Genomic DNA, 19,026 nt, shown 5'->3' with positions numbered 1-19,026 from the left:
AAGGGGCTCCAACTCCACCGGTATCTCCCTGGCTTTGTGGTACCCTAAGGTAGACAACCTCTGGTTTCCTGAGGGCTCTAAAGGGCTCTGATCAGAATACTTCCTCTGGCACATAATGGCACATGGAAGAGACAGGAGTAGGCCAGGAGGCAGAGCAAGGGTGAGGAAAAGAGAAGAGAGCTGGAAGATATCACTCACCTCAGTGCCTGGACAAGGTTGAGATTGGAAAACTCGTGACATTCTACGAAGGCCTGCAGGACCTGCAGATTGAACGTGTGCCTGAGAGTAGGGGAGCATGAGGGAGAAAGGGAAGGGTGGGTGAGAGAGAGAGAGAGAGAGAGAGAGAGAGAGAGAGAGAGAGAGAGAGAGAGAGAGAGAGAGAGAGAGAGAGAGAGAGGAGATTTTAGATAGATCTGATAGATTTAAGAAAATGTCCACATTTTTAAGTTATTCTTTACACGGTTTGCCCGTTCACACAAGGCTTCCTTTGGTGCAATGTGTGCCACATCAAGCATGAGGCATGCTGCCATTTTACTCCATGGTACATTTGAGAACTTTAGACGAATTCATGGATGTGAGATGAGATATCCGGAAGCCTTCTCAGCCCTCTATGCTGGGAGATGATTCCCAGTAAGGCCCTAGGGCCTGATTTAGAATTGGGTGGTGATGGAAATACCTAAAAGTTCTGAAGGAAGAACTAATTCCAGAGTCGAATCTACCATTGGAAATGTCTCCTTCATATTATCCCCACTGGTAGCACTTCTTTCAAGATCCTTCTTCAGAGGTTTTTCATTACCAGCCAGCTCTAAGTCAGACCCATACACCTCAGCAGACCATGAAGTAATTTATTTGCTGATAGTGGGCCAACACTAGCATGAACACACTTCTGTTACGGCGTTGTTTTTAAACCCTCATTTATAGTGTGCACACTTCCCAGATTTGGGGTGCTAATGAGAGTAGTCAGTGAAAAAGACACATTGCCTGCTTGTCAGAAGTCGAATAAGTCAACTCAATGCAAGCATATTTCTTACAGGAAGGGGTCTAGGGATCATGAAGAAGTTACTTTGAGCTGGAGGGCTGGTGGAAACCCTAACTCAGGCTGTGTCCTGAACAGGGCAGAACACTACTTTTCTGGGAGGTTGGTTCTCCTGGAGATCCAAGGTTCTACATAAGGCGGGGATACACTCCTAGAGAAATATAATGTGTATTACTTGAAGTCTTGCTCCAATCTAAGGGAAGATGGTGTCTTTTACCAAGGGAAACAAATACGAAGCGGGTGGTCCAGTTGAATGTACGTAAGTAGGTATGGATTAATAGAGTAAGGGCGTTCACATATTCCACTAACAGGAAGTGCCTTTGTTTGGAGCTAACCCAGTGGCAGGGAGAGCTTAATCACATTTTATCCTTAAACAATGGATGCTGCCTCATAACGTTTTTGTGCAAAAATGGTTGCTGGCCCATGGCTGTACACAGCCAAGAAAGCACAGAGAAGTGGGGCTTTCTAGTGATGGCCCTTCCAAAGTAAACTCTATGGTTACAGGAGCGAGGACCCTGGCCCTTGCACACTGCTTGTGCAACGTAAAGTGGTGCAAAGGCAGTATTAGTCAACTTTCCCAGGCAAAGTATAGTTTGTACTGTAAAGTTAATGCAAGCACAACACAAAATTCATTTAAATCATGATGTGCCAAACTATTAAATAGCCAAGGGGGTATAATGCAGAGGAAAGAACAAAAAACACTTTTAGGGTTCCAGGGAAAGCCATGTCAACTACTATGCATGTAAACATCAGGTGAGGGAGGGAAGAGGAAAACAGAGGTCGTGATTCACCCTCCTCGTATACAGTGTCACAATCAAGAGTCAACCTTGAGCCCTCTAGGGTGGGTCCACTGGAAATAGAGGAAAAACCTTTTTCTTGATGGAACATTAATTCACTGAATGTTATCCGGTAACATGGTTCATCATCCAGTTCTTCCTGACCCCGACCCTTTGAGAGTCTGGGCATGCTGTGACCTCTTTTCATTGATATCAATATCTTTGCAGGGTAAACAACCCTGACCACGAAACCGTCACCCCGCATGTTACTACAACGCAGTCATTATAACGACCTCATTGTAACAACGCATACTATTACCCTGCACGTCGTAACAACGACTCGCGGAGGGGGAGAAGGTGTTGGATTTAAAATCCAACACCTTCCCTACTGTCCGTAGAGACTAGAGTTGGAATAGTAAATTATACTATTTCAACATCTAGCGCACATCTCCGCAAGTCGTTGTCACGAATTGGATAATGGTATGTGTTGTTAAAACGCGGTCATTGTAAGGACCACGTTGTGACAACATGTGGGGTGACAGGCAGCGGAAAAAAGGGGCATATTCCTTTGCAGATCTGGAAGGGCTTTGGATAACTACGCACTTTAAGCTCACATCCATAAAACAACCTACTGTGTTTTGATAATTTCCACCAACGCCCCCTACTGGAGAATCTCCTATAAATCCAGTTCCGGAGTTTGTGACGGAACTGTACTACCATCACTTATCATAAATCATAGGCAGAGGCTCTCTCTTTGAAACTGAGACACAGACACTACCCATAGCCCACCTTTGCTAAAGCTAACAAAAGGGTCCACAACAACAGCTCTTTTAGAACCACCTGTCAGGAGCAAGGTAGACCCACGCCTCATCTGCGTAACCACTTACAACATAGCCATTCTCAACAAACACTGGGTGTACTAAGTGCAAACCCATTGAAGTTGGAAAATGCAATTTTTTTTAAATAATAGGTTGCCAAGCTTCAGAGACTGTGTAGTTCACACATGCATCAAGACATAGCCACAAGTCTGTCAGGGTACATAATGGGGTCTAACTAATCCTCCTGGACTCAACCCATTCGGGTCATGCAGTGTCTATAACTTGACAAAAGTAACAGAAAACCTAGATCTGGGTCTGCCTTCCAAATGGGAATTATGTAGCCTGACTAATTGCAATTTAGAATAGTTTACATAGTTACATGCCCATGTGGACACGTTTACATTAGCATGACCTTTAGGAAGGTGAAAATCAGAATCTGCTACCATTACAGTAACATAAGATGTAAAAGAGAAATGACAAAACTGGCTACACATTTCATTAGATACCCTCACACAACTAATGATTTGTACTGGGTTGTTTTGGAACAATTGGAGAACAGTTGCAACTCTGAGATTCTCCTCCTTGAAAGAGAACAGCGCTGGGTGTATAGACTACCGACACATAAGATAAATCTCAATGATGAGATCCCATTGAGGTTCTTATATTTTGACTCCATCTTACATTTGTCGTCATTTTGTGTTGCCTTTACACAGGCTGCTCTATTCATGAAGTGTGTCTGCCCTTTGGACTGCAACGTGTTGAAAACCCCCTCTGTCCTTGTTTTGAAACCAATCTCAGACACCAGCTGGCCTAACTGCATACAGACATGTCCTGCCATTACTGATTGACCTATAGGTGCTGTAATTGATTGACTTATGGGTTGGGCAGAAACACGACGTAAGGGGGACGTTCTGGTTACATGATGCCTTGTTTTGAATGTTTTCCTATTGGCTAATATTTTGCAGATCTTGTATGTCCATATTAGGTATTTTGCATGCTTGCAAAAGCTAGGACTGCCCCTTACTTTTGTGCTGAGTTTGTAACCCTAAGCATATACAAGGCCTCTGTGTTCTGTACTCTTTAGACTGCCTCATTCAGTTGCTAAGGCTTCTGTGTGACATAGTCTCACTTATTTAAGTTTAATAAAGATGTCTTTTCATATTTCAGCTTCTGTGCCAACTTCTTTATTATCAAGTACCCCTGAGAATGAAGATTTGAGTTTCTTCAATTGGCGCGGCCAACGTGGGCTTCATCAGAGAAGTGACTTTCTGAAGGAGTGATCTTGTCAGGAGACTGAAATCTACTGAGGAGGACATGACAGGATTCTACTAAGAAAGTACTCTGTGCACGGAGATTCTGGGGATTCTTTGTCTCTGCAGCCCAGTATATTTCTGATGTTCCTGATTTTGATCCTCCACATGATGTCACTCCTGACTGAGAACCTTTTTGGCATGAGTATTCTAAAAAATGACCGTTAGGTCATTTAGAACTTGGCAGTTAGAATTTGGACAACCTTTTGATTGGTAAGAGTAAGGTAGTTTAGTAACGCTTACTGTAGCTTTGGAATTTTGGAATTTGTGTTGGCCAACTTTGGATATGGATTTGATATGCAAATTGCAATTTGTGTAGGCAGGTAATGAGGAGATTTTTCTCTATCTGGTTTTGTTGAACGGTGCAACGTACGGAGAGTACCTTAAGCACTACTTTGATTATAATACTTGCATATTCTGCAGTATTTTTGGCATGCCTGTTTTCAAAGCTCACATCGAAGAATGTGTTGCTTTTTCTTGGCGGTACCATAGTGTGATGTGAAATTACTTAGCCGGCTACCCTAGAAGGAATACCTAAATAGGTTTAGGTATACAAACATATTTCTTCCTTGGTGATTCTGTATCCCCAGGGAATTAAAATATGGACATAATACATACAAGGATCCTTTGTTCTGTGCAATTTTATGAATGAAGATATGCAGAGCGATTTTTGGTGTTCTGCTAGTCAAAGCTAGTGAATTGAGTGTATTTTCGCTTCTTGGACATACATCAGTCTGTTGGGCTGTTTTTGCAGTCTTTTGGAACACAATTGAGAAGCACTTCTTGTAAATATGACTTACAACTAGTATTTACAAATGGTTTGGTTTAAGTACTGTCTGTTGGCTGTCCTTTGTTTCTGTCCTGAGTATTGATATGTGGGTTAAATATGTGTTTAAATGTCTATGTGGTTTTCCCATTAGTGCAATTTCTGTAAGTGAATAGCGATGGCGCTATTCACGAAATAAATGGCTAATGCGCGCCTTATTGTGTGTCCTGAGTGTTTGACCCCTTTCTGTTTATGTCTGAAATGAGCTCAATGTCTATTTGTGGTTTTTCTTGATGTCTTCAGTCTATTAAGCAAAATGTCTAAATGCTTAAAAACTAAAATCTAAATTCACATTCACTAGGAATAAAAAAAGCCTCAAAAACGAAATTGTGTGTTTTGTAGAAAAATAAACTTATAGTATTTTTTACTTACATACTTTGTGTTAGATATTAACAGGCAAACACTTCAGCTGAAGTACATTTTTGCTGAATTCAAACGCATATTATAGAACGCGCATTGATATGTTTTAGTTTGAAGAAGACTGCCACCGTGCTCATGTTACAAACACTGAGAGACAAGCTAAATAAACAGGAATATTTACTCAGCCAGGACTTTGCCCTCAGTTGCACGGGTGAATCTTTGCATTTCAGAATGTTGTTTTAAAAAGGTTACAAACATAAGGTTCATTATTTTGTATTATAGGAAGACATTTCAATTAAGGGTTTTCCTCTCTTTAAGCATTTCTGTAAGCATATTCTTGGTTCTGTTGCTAAACAATAATTAACCTATGTAATGAAGAAACATTTAAAAAAAAAAAGAAACAGTAACAGATGCTGAACAAGATAAGGCATGTGCAAGGAAACTAAAAAGTTAACGATGTCCTGAACATTGATTGGCAATCTCAGATAAAGATCAATCAGGGAAATTGGCTTTACGAGGTCAGTTTCAGGTGAAGAGGTCAGTTTCTTACAGTTCATTTCAGAGTAAACCTAGTTAATGTATACATGAACTAGGGAGGCCAGGCCACCTTGTTCGCCAGGCTATCTTTGCAGGCCTGCATGGAGGAGGGCACAAAATGGTGACACAGAACAGAAAAAAAATGAAGTCAGACTCGAGGAATTACAGAACCTCAATATGTGGAATTATCAAAAATGATTGGGTTTATGAAAAATAATTATTAATTAAGCAAAATAATTATTAAAAATAAGTGCTTCAAAATTCGTTTTGTATTATTCATGAAGCTTAATACTTATACTGTGACCTCCTAGCATTATAATTTAATTTAAGTTATGTTATACTGCATAATGAGGACATTAGAATATAGAATTTCACTTGGCGCAGGCGTAAAAAACTAATTTTTCTCAGGATTTGCATGAGATATGTCTAATGTCCAATCTCTGCAATTTGTAAAGAACATTCTGAGGATGATTAATATGTATAACAATTATAGGATATTTATTTTTAAGTGCCCCAAATATCAAAGTCGAATTTGGGTAAAATAGACAGCATTCTTGCCATTTACAATAGCTTTAAAGTGCTTTAGGCTTCAGTAAATGCATACATTTAGGTATAATACAAATTTGCACGATGTTCCCATTTGGGGTTGTTTTTAATGGCTCAGTGAGCCAATGTGCCTGGTGCAGAGGTTTGAGTTTAATATCAGGGTGGAAGGTTTTAACTTTAGCTGGACCTACTGAGACCTTCAACCATTTAAGGTTGATGAAATGAGTACTATTGTAAACAAGCCTTTGTTCTAAAAACTGGAATGTGTGTTATTAGGTTCTGTGAATTATTCACAGTAAATGTTGTTTAATGATCTGAGAATAGAGATAATTTTTTTAGCCCCTAAAAAGGAGAAATTATTTTTTAAAATAGAGTGAATTATTGCAGGTTAGGAGGAATTAGGAAGGCCTTTTGCCTTTGGCAGCCTCAGAGTGAGCAGAAGCTGGGGGCTATGAGAGCTGCAGAGGCAGGCTCAAGTCGCGCTGAGGTGCTATCTTTAGTTTCCCTGTAAACAATGGAAGGAGGCTGTCATGTTGACATCTGTGACCTTGTAAATTAGGGCCTTGTCTCTGTGAAGTGCAGAATGACCTTGCTAAACGGGCCTCTAAAAGGGGGGTTTCTGGTTTTTCCATAAGAACATCAATAAATTACAGAACTTAGGGGCATATTATCAAGGGGCTTTATCTCCGCTTTTTTGGCTTTAAAAGCCAAGAAAGCGGAGATAAAATTATCTCCCTATTACCAAGCTGTCGCTAACACCAGTTAGCGACAGCTAATAGGAGATAGTGACCATCTTGGGCCCCGCTTTGCATGTCAGTGATATTTATCACTAATGACATGCAAAGTGGGCGTGCCAAGATGTTAGCGACTGAAAACAGTCGCTAACATCGCTATCTCCTATTACCAACTTTTGGAGATATTCGCGCTAAGCGCGAATATCTCCAAAAGCTAACACTTGCCCAGGAGCAGTTCTTAGCCATGTTATCCAATGGGAGGTGGATAACATGGCTAAGAGCATTTGCTCGATAATGCATGAATATCGCTGACTTTCCAGCGATATTCATTCATTGCGGCCGTTTTTTATCGCATTTGCGATAAACCTTGCTAATAGCAAGGTTTATCTGCGATAAAAATCGCCGATTTGCGGCGATAATTTTTGTCTCTAAATAAGTTAGAGACAAAAATTATCTCTATTGGTTGGTAATATGCCCCTTAATTCCAAAGGGAAAAAATTAAAAAAAGGGTTTCTTTGAAAGTCCCAACATCATGCTAAATGCTCTGCAGAACTGATACATTTGTATCTCTGCTCTGGTAAATAATGTCCGCTAGTTTCTTTTATTTGTCAGAAAATGAAGTATTGCATTAAGTCTTAGACAGAAAATAAGACGAAGCTCTTTATTAAAAGTTTGTAGGCTACATGCTTAAGTGAGAACGGTTTGCCAATTAAGAATTATTTTTCACAATGGAAATTGTGGCGCAAAGCTAACATGGAGTGTCAGTGAAACAATTTTACTTTTAGAAAGTTAAAATTAGGGTGGCTTAATGTTGCAAGCTGACTGACAAGATGGTAACATTTAAGTAATGGAAATTTATTTTTGTGTTTGTTAATGTGTATCATGTTTTGTATTATGATTAAAAGTTATAAAGGATATTTGTTTGTTATGAGAAATGTCTCTCTTTTGTGTGTTGTGTATTTTTTTTTTTTGCTTCTGCCCACAGATCATTCATGGATTGTTCTGGGTGATTTTAAGGCTGACAAGACACGTGAGTTTGGTTGGTTGAAACGAGATGTGTTTTTGCGTAACTCCTTTGGAAAGAAATGTTCATGTGTTTTTTATGTTTGTGTATTTGGTCCTATCATGAATTGTTCTTGCTGGTCCTGTATGTCAGAAGTGACACAGTAGATTGTATTGACAACCAATCGCCACTAACTGGTGACCAGCTGTCAAAAGGAGGGTAAGGAAAGGACAACCTGACAAATTAGGCAGGCCCGAATATTGGGTTTTGGGCTGCAGATTCACAGTGCATGAAGTACATGACATGAAGTGTGTGCGTCACCACTCATTCACATATGCTATTGTTTTGTCTATGCTTTTTGTGCTTGATATACAGCAAGTATATCTGATGGCTTGACATGTGCGTTTTGTGCGTTTTTTATTTTATGCATGTTTTTGTTTTATGTTGTTGCTTCTGATACTATTACAAATTCCCCTGTGTTGTGAAGGGGTTTTTCATGACGATGCATATCGCTGCACAACAGTTGGGTGGATTTGCTCTGATACTAAATTTCACAGATATGATATTTTCATTCTGTGAGCAAGACAGACAATACTTCACCAGTGCATGTCTATTTTGGCTATAATGGTATTGAAGAAAAATAAAAGAGATATACAGGATCAAAGTGTGCCACCTGCAGTTAGTCACGTTACTGCCCCCTTCCCTTAAGGAACAGGCAGCCCTAGATTTATGTATCCTGATTGGACGTAAGGATAAATTATAAAACTGTGACTCTTGTACATGGTGACCTAATTTCTATATTACATTAGTCAGTTTTGTTCTGCTTCCTAAAATAGTGTATGGCTTTGTACCATAAAGGAAACAAGGTTTCATTTTTCCCTGAAGAAGGAACTGGAACATTAGCTGAGATTACCGTATATGGTGTAGCAGCCAGCGGTAGAGCTAACATTTGTGAACTATTTTGATTTTTTGTGTATCACCCATACTCTTGGTGATTTGTCACATGCCTGACTATCACCCAAGTTTTTTCTTGTTCTTCCTATAGATTTTTCTTTGCCACTTCTCCCCTGACCAATGTCGCATCGTGCCTAGTTATTGGGGATTTTAGCTGTGTCCTAGTTCCATTTCCCTTTTCCATATTCCTTTCACCAGTTAGCCCTTTTATTATTATTGTTGTATTGTTCAGGTTCACACTTCCATACTGCAGTAATGTACTAGGGACCCCCATATTATGTATAAATTCCCTTTTGTATGACCATAATGGTTTTCAAGAATTTTCTTTAGGCCTACTTCGATGTTTTCCAGTCTGACCGTCATGGTAGTGATGGACTGGTTAACTGACTCAATACTATAGTAAGACAGGTTTTCCACCTCAATAGGAGATACCTTACATTTATTTTTTTGAACATGACAAATTTTCAATGACTATTTTTAATTTGGTTATTTTTACCCTTTTGTTCCTGCTTCTTTAATTTTTGTTGGGATCAGATGTGTTCTAAATCATGGAAATACCAGGACTCTCTAGTTCTTGTCTTTTGTTTCTACATTTTGATCATTAGCCTTTGTATTGCATAGTGCACCTGATGCACAGTTATTAAAAAGGGAGGTATCTACATGTCCCTGATAATCTGTATCATGTGATTTCTCTTTTGAGGTGTTCTAGATAAGGAATTTAGGAACACCTAGACGTAATCATTGAGGAAAAAAAAAAGAAATGTTTTCCCCATTAGACAATGCCACCATGTGTGAGGACATCCATTCAGATAGAATTCCCATGTAACTATCTACCCTTAGATGGCAGAGGATAATGAAGGATACCCAATTAAAGAGATTAGAAGTATTGCCTTTGAGAATGACAGTGTGTTCTACACCAGAATTGTCCCATGACCTATGGCCACTCCCTTGCAGATTGCAGGCCACCTGCTTGCAATCCCCTTGTTAAAGTAGCAAGGCTAGACAGCGATCGCCAGCGCGCCATCAATGCTATCTCCAAAGCATCGTACTTGCTCCATCAGACGACATTGGACATCACAGAACCAGTATCAGTGCAAAAGAGCAAAAGAGAAGGATTCCTGTTGTTTTGAGGCTTCAGATTTTCACCTGTCATGTGCTGGTAACCTCTGACAGTGTGCAGTCCCTTGAGCCCCTTGGCCTGAGTTTTGGCCACACCCCCCCTTTTCTTTGCTCCAACGGAAGGGCAGTGCACCGGAGAATCCAGGATTGGCAAAAGGCACTACATTGTGGAACCCATGATGAAAAGAAAATTAAATGAAAGAGCAGCCTGAGCATCCTCTGACACTGAATAGTGAGTGTTGGAGCCTGGAAGTGTTGCTGAGTGTGACAGTCTGTTGCTCTTTCCCGATTAATAGTACTTGGGTCTGCATGAGATGATCTGTGCCCATGACTAACGAAGAGCACAATATCTGTAGGTCCTGCAGCACAGGAAATATATTGGTGCACTGCATTGAGACATTGAGACTTTCAAGTGAGCTGTGAGTGTTTGCCAGGAGGGCACTCCAACGGATACTGAGAAGCACCATTTTCATGAAAGGCCTGAATGAAGAGGCCCATGCGGAAGAAAACAACAGAAGCAGATTTGATGGACAATTGAAGCCTGCCAGAGAGGCTTGGACGGACTCTGGGTATTTCCCGTGCGATTGCATAGAATGGGTGTTAGGAGACTGATTCTTATTGTTTTATTGGCATTGTCAATAGTCACTGAAATAACTAGGAGCCCTGAAAATGTTTGCAAAATAATTTTAGGATTTGCTTTTGCCTAGGGTTGTAAAAAAATGATAATCCTGTTTGTAATAGTGGTCATTACTTTCTTTTGCTATCTGAATGTTAAATGCTTTGTTCTCTTTGTATTCCTGCTGATAGTTGACATATACCCGCTGTTATGAAATTAGTAGAATGCTCACCTAGCAATGAATTAGGATTTGCCTGTGTAATGGCAAAAGGAGGGTCTGAAGATCTTTAATTTTGACTCAATCTTACATTTGTCGTCATTTTGTGTTGCCTTTACACAGGCTGCTCTATTCATGAAGTGTCTCTGCCCTTTGGACTGCAACGTGTTGAAAACCCCCTCTGTCCTTGTTTTGAAACCAATCTCAGACACCAGCTGGCCTAACTGCATACAGACATGTCCTGCCATTGCTGATTGACCTATAGGTGCTGTAATTGATTGACTTATGGGTTGGGCAGAAACACAACGTAAGGGGGGTGTTCTGGTTACATGATGCCTTGTTTTGAATGTTTTCCTATTGGCTAATATTTTGCAGATCTTGTATGTTCATATTAGGTATTTTGCATGCTTGCAAAAACTAGGACTGCCCCTTACTTTTGTGCTGAGTTTGTAACCCTAAGCATATAAAAGGCCTCTGTGTTCTGTACTCTTTAGACTGCCTCATTCAGTTGCTAAGGCTTCTGTGTGACATAGTCTCACTTATTTAAGTTTAATAAAGATGTCTTTTCATATTTCAGCTTCTGTGCCAACTTCTTTATTATCAAGTACCCCTGAGAATGAAGATTTGAGTTCTTCACCATGAAATTCCTTTAGCTAGCAGGACCAATAGTTTTTTTACCACCTCAGATACTCAACATTGCAACCCCAGACCATAAACATTTTGCTTATCATCATTTTTATTCATTATAAAACGTATTTATTTATTTGTATCCATTAATTTACCCACTTATTTCTAACAAATCTCATCTATTTTTATTTGCCAATTAAGTGCCGGACGTTTTAATTTGCCACTTAACCGAACCCTCGAGATGTCATCTCTTCTACCAGAAATTTCTGGTAATTTGGGTTTGTTTGGTGTATTTTAGCTTTTTGGTGCACTTCTAACATTTTATAATGTTTTTACCATCTAGGTGTTTTAAACATTTTATATACCTTTCAGACTCTTCATTTTTCAATTTTTAACCAAATTCTCCAACAGCATATAACATTATGGCGGGCCCGCCTGGAAACCAGGAAGTGGTTCCATCCTGGGCGGCCATCTTGTGAGTTGCGCGGTATAGTGTTTCGACCGTATCGCTCAAGTAAGGTGGTTTGGACCAGTTGTGGAATGCAAGGGTGTATTTTAGCCCTGCTAAGTTCTGCAAGCAGTAACATGCTGGCTCCGAAGATAGTGAGTAGGTCTTGGGCCGAGTGGGGACCCATGATGACGTGAGTACATGGCCATTTACCCGAGGCAGAGGCAGTGTAGTACCAACCCTACCAACTATGGCAAACTATTAACAATACCATTACTCCCTACAGAGTGTGACTATTGGGCACACTTCCTTCCAGAGATTCCTATGGGGCACCAGGCGTCCACTAAATAAGTAGGCATTTAATTTAACTATCAATAAGGGTGCATATCTGTAGTATACATTGAACCTCTCGCTTATAGCTTGTGTTTGCAGTGTTTTCATCATGTTGTAGCAGCATAGAAGATACTGACACATGCACCAACTTCTGTTTTAACATTATGGACTTACGGTATACACAGTACTTTTCTGTTTTTTTTGCTCACATAGGTCGCACCATAATCATGTTTTGGATCATACTCATGGTCCCCTGCCCTGCTGTGACTAAATGGGTTTCTTATCCTCAGGTGGACCCACCTCCTAGAAAAGTTATCATGGTAATGTTCCCTGTATTCATGTGGCACGGTATGAATGATTAAATAAATAGCAGGCCAGCCTTTCCCTAAAGGTTAATAATAGGGACACACTGATACTGATGAAAGCCACTAGATTGGGGATAAATGGAAGAAACTAGTTGATCACACCTAAGGGCCAAGGAGTGATAGTAACTTCAACTAGCGCATTTCCCCAGTTTGTAACCTTGCCAGACAGGCTCGGGAATAAATAAAGATTTGAGCACCGCCAAGGCAATTTTAAAGATCATCTCATAAAGACCCCACACCTTTTTTCTTTAAAAAATGCTCCTTGTAAGGAAAGAGGTCGCAGCATGCCCCAACCCTCAGAGGGTCGGCAAGAACTCTATGATTAAGCCTGTCACTGGATAACATTCAGTAAGTGAGAGTTCCTTTAAGAAAAAGTTTTTTCCCCTATATTCAGTGGTCTCATCCTAGATCAATCATGGCTGACCCGCTCTTGATTGGGAAACTAAAATGCATGACTTGTGATTGTGTTTGACCAGGGTAGTTTTAGGCTCCACCCTACATATGTCATCTCTATACATTCATACCTATATATACAACATTTATATTCAACATGTGGTTTAACCTCATTAACATGTGTGGGACATTTAAATGAATTAATAGTAACAGCTAACACATAAGTGTATTAGGTTGATCAATAGACTGATGTAACCATATGCATTATATCTAAATGTTTAATAACAATTGTTTGCTTTCCACTGATTTATAATACTGTGATGTGCATCCATTTTGATTCTTGAGTTAACTTAGCATGACATTAGGCCTTGACTGAAAATGTTTGCTTTAACACTGCCAGTATGATATTTTGCCTCCTCTGCAGGAGCAATATCATGCTTCTTGTTAGCTAGAGAAAGGCTTACTGCAATGTAGTAGATTGCTGATGGTGAGATCTGAGACAGAAAAGTTGCCAACAAACGTGGAACAATTATGTGCTAAAAAAAAACTCCTGTTTACTGTGTACAAGGAGGATACAACACTCAAGGACAACAGATGTGTGTCTAATTGTGTGGAGATGGGAACTAAGGGGAGGTGTTGACTCCCCTCCAATTGCGGTTATGGGTTTGCCTCCAAGTCGTGGGAATGCCCCAGCCCTCAGAGGGTCGGCAAGAACTCTATGACTAAGCATGTCACTGGATAACATTCAGTAATTGAGAGTTCCTTTAAGAAAAAGGTTTTTTCCCTAAATTCAGTGGTCTCACCTTAGATCAATCAAGGCTGACCCTCTCTTGATTGTCAAACTAAAATGCATGACTTGTGGTTGTGTTGGACCAGGGTCGTTTTAGGCTCCACCCTACATATGTCATCTCTATACATTCATACCTATATATACAACATTTATATTCAACATGTGGTTTAACCTCATAAACATGTGTGACATTTAAATGAATTAATAGTAAGAGCTCACACATAAGTGTATTAGGTTGATCAATAGACTGATGTAACCACATGCATTATATCTAAATGTTTAATAACAATTGTTTGCTTCCCACTGATTTATAATACTGTGATGTGCATCCATTTTGATTCTTGAGTTAACTTAGCATGACATTAGGCCTTGACTGAAAATGATTGCTTTAACACTGCCAGTATGCTGTTTTCTCTCCTCTGCAGGAGCAATATCATGTTTCTTGTTAGCTAGAGAAAGGCTTACTGCTATGTATTAGATTGCTGATAGTGAGACCTAAGACAGAAAATTTGCCAACAAGCGTGAAACAATTATGTGCTAAAAAACCTCCTGTTTACTGTGTACCAGGAGGATACAACACTCAAGGACTACCGATGTGTGTCTAATTGTGTGGAGATGGGAACTAAGGGGGGGGGGTGTTCACTCCCCTCCAATTGCGGTTATGTGTTTGCCTCCAAGTCGTGGGAATGAGATACGGATGTTCTGGAAACTATCAGGTGTACTTTTAATTGGTGTTTCATAGTTAGTTAGGCAGACCTCATCCTTACTTTGAGAGGGGGCAGCTCTTTCCCTGCTGGGTTTTCCTGAGTGTAAAGTTCCATGCCATGTACTCTTTGTTTTTCATCGAAATTCTACTGAAGACCAAAACATTGCTGACACCTTCTGTGTGTCCCGCTTAGAGATCCCCTTCAGAGTTTCTCCATCCTAACATATGTGTAGACTAGAAAGGGAAAGTTTCTCAATGGAACACCTGATTGCCTCACTTTGTTCCTCTGCATTGTGGCTGTTACTATTTTGTAGCCCATTTTATTCAAAGTTAACTTACTGAATTTTGATTTTGATCTTCCGAGTTTATTGTTATATTTGTTTTTTCTGTTCCTGCTTTGAATATATACCTGTTGGATTAATGTTTTAAAATAATCCTTCATGGTTGAGATGCCTGATTATTCGTTTTCACTGTAGAGCTGCATTTTTTTCAGAGAGATAGAAAAGTATTTCTGATTTTAGCTTCCTTTGAAAAAGGACTTGATAAATCTGGAAACTGAAGCTTTCTGCCCCCTACCTTTATTACCCAGAACTGGAACAGCTTATCTTTGTGACCTAGAGATCTTTGCCCCCTATAATTAAACTCAGGACTAGGCCAGCCATTTCCTTGTTACCCGATACATTTCTTAGTGACTCCGAGTTCTGTGCTCTCCTACTTATACTGAAAATACTCAACCAGCTGGCCCCAGTGAACTAAAGCTCTCTGCTGTCCCATCTTTTAATTCCAGAACAGGAGGAGCTTGTCCTTGTAGCCTGAGGCTCTGTGCTTTAGCGAGTTTTAAGGACTCTCTTTGGGTATACTCACCTTTCCCCCAGGTAGTCTCCAATGGCTGTCTTGTTCAAACCTTCGCCCTTATATAAGAAGCCTGCAACGTCTGTGGCATTGTTGGTCAACAGGTTCCTCTCAATTAAAAACACAATCCCCTGTTGAAAAACATAATCCACATAGATTGGTCTGGGTTGAGCCAAGGATCACACGGGCTGATGCTACATCAAGAAAATGGTACCATAGTGATGTCAGCCCACAACAAGTATACTACCAGTGCACCCACCAAGTGTCCAGGAGTTACAAGATAAATCCCCGAAGGAGACTTACTATATCAATTGTATCCCATTACCAAAAGAAACCCTACATGAAAACCTGTCAAGTATAATTCAGGATGATCCCCACAAATCCTTACCAGACCCAAGGGGCTCATGCCAAGACAAAGTGTAGAGCTGCTTTAGAAGCTCTTTGTTGCACATCAGATCTGTGGAAGGGACCCCACAACAAACATGCTCAAGCACCAATACCAAAACACTACCTTCAAGCCTGTGGCATCCTTTTGGGAATATGGAGACTGTTAGGTATTTTTTATGGGGGGGAGGGGGGGGGGGGGTCTCTAACTCCTCATTTCAGTTATGTAAAAATAAACTTTTACATTGGCTTAGGTGCTAACTGGGATGCTGTCAATATTAAGGAAAGACATATGGTCTGCTTAGAGAGTAATATATTAATTTCATACAGGACATTGAACGGGAGATATTGTAGGTGCTGATGCTAGGGAGAGATGTGTTGCTAATGGCCTAAGTAATTTTTAACATAGAAGCAGCACATCTACCACTTTAGGTATCCGAGTCAAAGCTTTGCCATCTGTTGTGCACCCTTGGCACAGTGCTATTGCCCATGGTTGCAAGAGATGGCCCACTGACTTGTTAAAAGTCAGCAGAATTAGTTAAACGATCATAGACCCTTACTCCACCAACTTCTTTGGTGGACTGATCTCTGGCCTCTCACTTTATCTATTGATCTTTTGCTCCGATACAAGCAGTATGTACAAGAAAGCCCCAGGTAGTTGTTGGGGCATGGGGTTAAGTTTTAGGGCTCAGGGCAGGCTGACAAGGGACAGTTTACAGGACAGGGAGCAGGGTTGGGGTAGTTTAGGGATGTAGGGGATAGTTTTTGGGTTGTGGGCTTAATTTTTACTGCTCAGGGGAGGGGAAGAAGGGACCGTTTACAGGGCAGGGTCAGGGTAGTTTAGGGATGTAGGGGATAGTTTAGGGCTCAGGGTGGGGAGGCTGGGGTCAGAGTTGTTTTTGGGGAGTGGGTTTAATTTTTTAGGGGGCATGGGGAAAATGGACAGTTTACAGGGCAGGGGCATGATCTTTAGCCCGCATGCCCCTTTACCCATCATGTATTTACCATGAAATTTCGTGATAAAGGCATTCGTGTTAAAGACGCAATTGTGGTAGAGACTGCGTGGTATAGGCATGCGTTAATCAGGCATCTGTTGTATGATGCTGGCGGGCGGGGGGATGACGCTCAGAGGAGGAGCCGCCACTGGGCTCAGCAGATGCTGCCGATTGATCTGATGGGACCGTTCAGAGCACCCCCCTCAACTCACCCCGTGCCTGGAATTACCTTCTCAGGGTCCATGTTAAACTTCTTCCTACCGGCAGATAACTGCTTGTCTCTCTGCTCCTTTTTGCTGTGGGCGAAAGAGGGAAGGATGAATTAGGAGAAAAGCAAAAAAACAAAAAAATCATAATCCAGAAAAAAACGACCTGACAATACTCTACACCTCCTCCATGATGGTCATCACCTCTCCCTAGTCAGAGTCTGCCTCCCAAGGGGTGTCACGCATTTAGAGTGAGTAATAAATATAGGGGCAGATTTATGAAGGCCTTGCGCCGCTGGTGCGTCATTTTTAACATGGGAAAAAGTGACGCATCGGCGGCACAAGGCCTTCATAAATCTGCCCCATAGTCTTAAAAGTGCCGTCGCGGAGGCAATATTAAAACTGCAATCCTAACAAATAGTCAACACAGACCGGCCTGAAATAGTTATTAAAAACATAGGGGCAGATTTATGAAGGCCTTGCGCCGCCGGTGCGTCACTTTATTTGACGCAACGGCGGCGCAACCAATGCGCCCTATTTACAATGTGACGCATCTAGGAGATGCGTCACGTTGTAAAGCCCTGCGCCATAAGGCGGCGTTCCTGCACAGGGGGGGGCGTTCCTGCGCAGGAACGCCTCCTAAAAGTGGCTGAGTGAAATCTATGAGATTTCACTCAGTCACTTTCAGGACAATGCTGCGTCAAAACCCTGCGCCTGCTTGAAGCAGGCGTAGGTCTTGACGCAGCATTGTGAAGATGGGGCACCCCCGAGCCTTGCTGGAGCTGCGTCGCGCTTGCGACGCAGCTCCAGCAATGCGCCACCTTTACGGCACAGATGCGTCACGCATCTGTGCCGTTTTTGCCCCATGGTGCGCCGCATTATAAATGTGGTGCACCATGGGTGGCGGAGCAGCGGCGCAGGATGACTGGCGCATCCCTGGGGATGCGCCAGTCATCATAAATCTGCCCCATAGCCTTCAAAAACATAGCTTTCAAATACAGAGTAATGAAAATGGAGCAGAGAAAACAAGAGCAGTCAAAAACAGAGCAATCAAAGAGAAGCTAAAACGGAGCTGTGATTTAAAAAAAACAGAGAGGTTAAAAAACGGAACAGTCAAAATGCAGCTGCCATTATAGGACCGCGTAGAAAATATGACAGGCAAACAGATGAAAAACAAACCAAAAACAGAGCAGTCACAAATAGAATTCGCAGTAACTGAGCGTCAAAAGAATCAGGGCAATCAAATGCAGAGAGAATCATAGAGGTGGCACAAGCAGAGGAGTCAAACATTCATCAGTCAGAAACATAAAGGTAAAAAAACACATCTCTCAATATGCGAAATGTTAAAAATAAAATAGTCAAAAACAGAGCTGTCAAAACGGCGAGCGGCCTAAAACTGAGCAATCAAAAACAGAATGGTCAAAAAGACAGCCGTCAAAATCCGAGAAGTCTGAACCAGAATATTAAAACAAGAGTGGTTGAAAATACATCATCCACAAATAGACCTGTAAAAGCAGAACATTGAAAAACAGGAGTTAAAACAGTAGAAACAGATTGGTCGCAACCTATGGACATCATTTAAGGGAATTGGCGTAGGGCAGCGCCGCAAGTCTTCTTGCTGTAATGCCCTACGCCAATGTGAAAGGGCAGGAATGCCCTGTATTTATGAAATATGGTGCATTCCTGTTCTTTCCCCCTGTGCTGGTGCACAATTTTCTGCCTAGCACCAAACGCAGGCACCCATGCACCATGGTGCAAGGGTGGTTGTGTTGCAGGCAGGATTATTTTTGTGCAGAAGGAGCACCTTCTTGCACAAAAACAATCTCAAGAGGTGTTTTCCGCTTTTTATGTATGTGTGCTGTAGAATTCAACACACATGAAAAGAGGAGAAAATGAGGAGAAATACAAATACTTCTCCTTGTTACGCCTGCTCTGGGGAGAGGTAAGGTTTTGGCACTGCCCCAGGTTTACGTAACTAAGTAAATGTGAGGCAGCCTCAAAAAAGGCCTTGAGTGTTGCTTGGGAAAACCCACTGCAACGTCCATAGAAAGCCTTCCCGGCGCAGAGTAAGGTAA

The 19,026-nt window shown here is 41.2% G+C and overlaps 1 protein-coding gene across 6 annotated transcripts in view; it reads right to left on the bottom strand.

Annotated features, from left to right (window-relative positions):
* CYTH4 (cytohesin 4) overlaps positions 1-19,026 on the bottom strand; it is a 230,443-nt gene that overhangs the window by 25,857 nt on the left and 185,560 nt on the right. For 4 of the 6 annotated variants that reach the window (XM_078683948.1, XM_078683961.1, XM_078683954.1 and 1 more), the window contains 3 exons: positions 16,975-17,041; positions 15,379-15,497; positions 199-279 (listed from right to left, as the gene is read on the bottom strand). In XM_078683948.1, coding sequence (XP_078540074.1) covers positions 199-279; positions 15,379-15,497; positions 16,975-17,041 — 267 coding nt within the window. The remainder of the gene's footprint in view (positions 1-198; positions 280-15,378; positions 15,498-16,974; positions 17,042-19,026) is intronic. The other 2 variants (XM_078683968.1, XM_078683974.1) reach the window with 1 other exon arrangement.

Source organism: Lissotriton helveticus, chromosome 1_1 (genome assembly GCF_964261635.1).
Source record: "Lissotriton helveticus chromosome 1_1, aLisHel1.1, whole genome shotgun sequence".
Classification (NCBI taxonomy): Eukaryota; Metazoa; Chordata; class Amphibia; order Caudata; family Salamandridae; genus Lissotriton; species Lissotriton helveticus.
The sequence above is the reverse complement of the archived record's forward strand: the minus strand, read 5'-3'. Positions and strand labels throughout refer to the sequence as shown.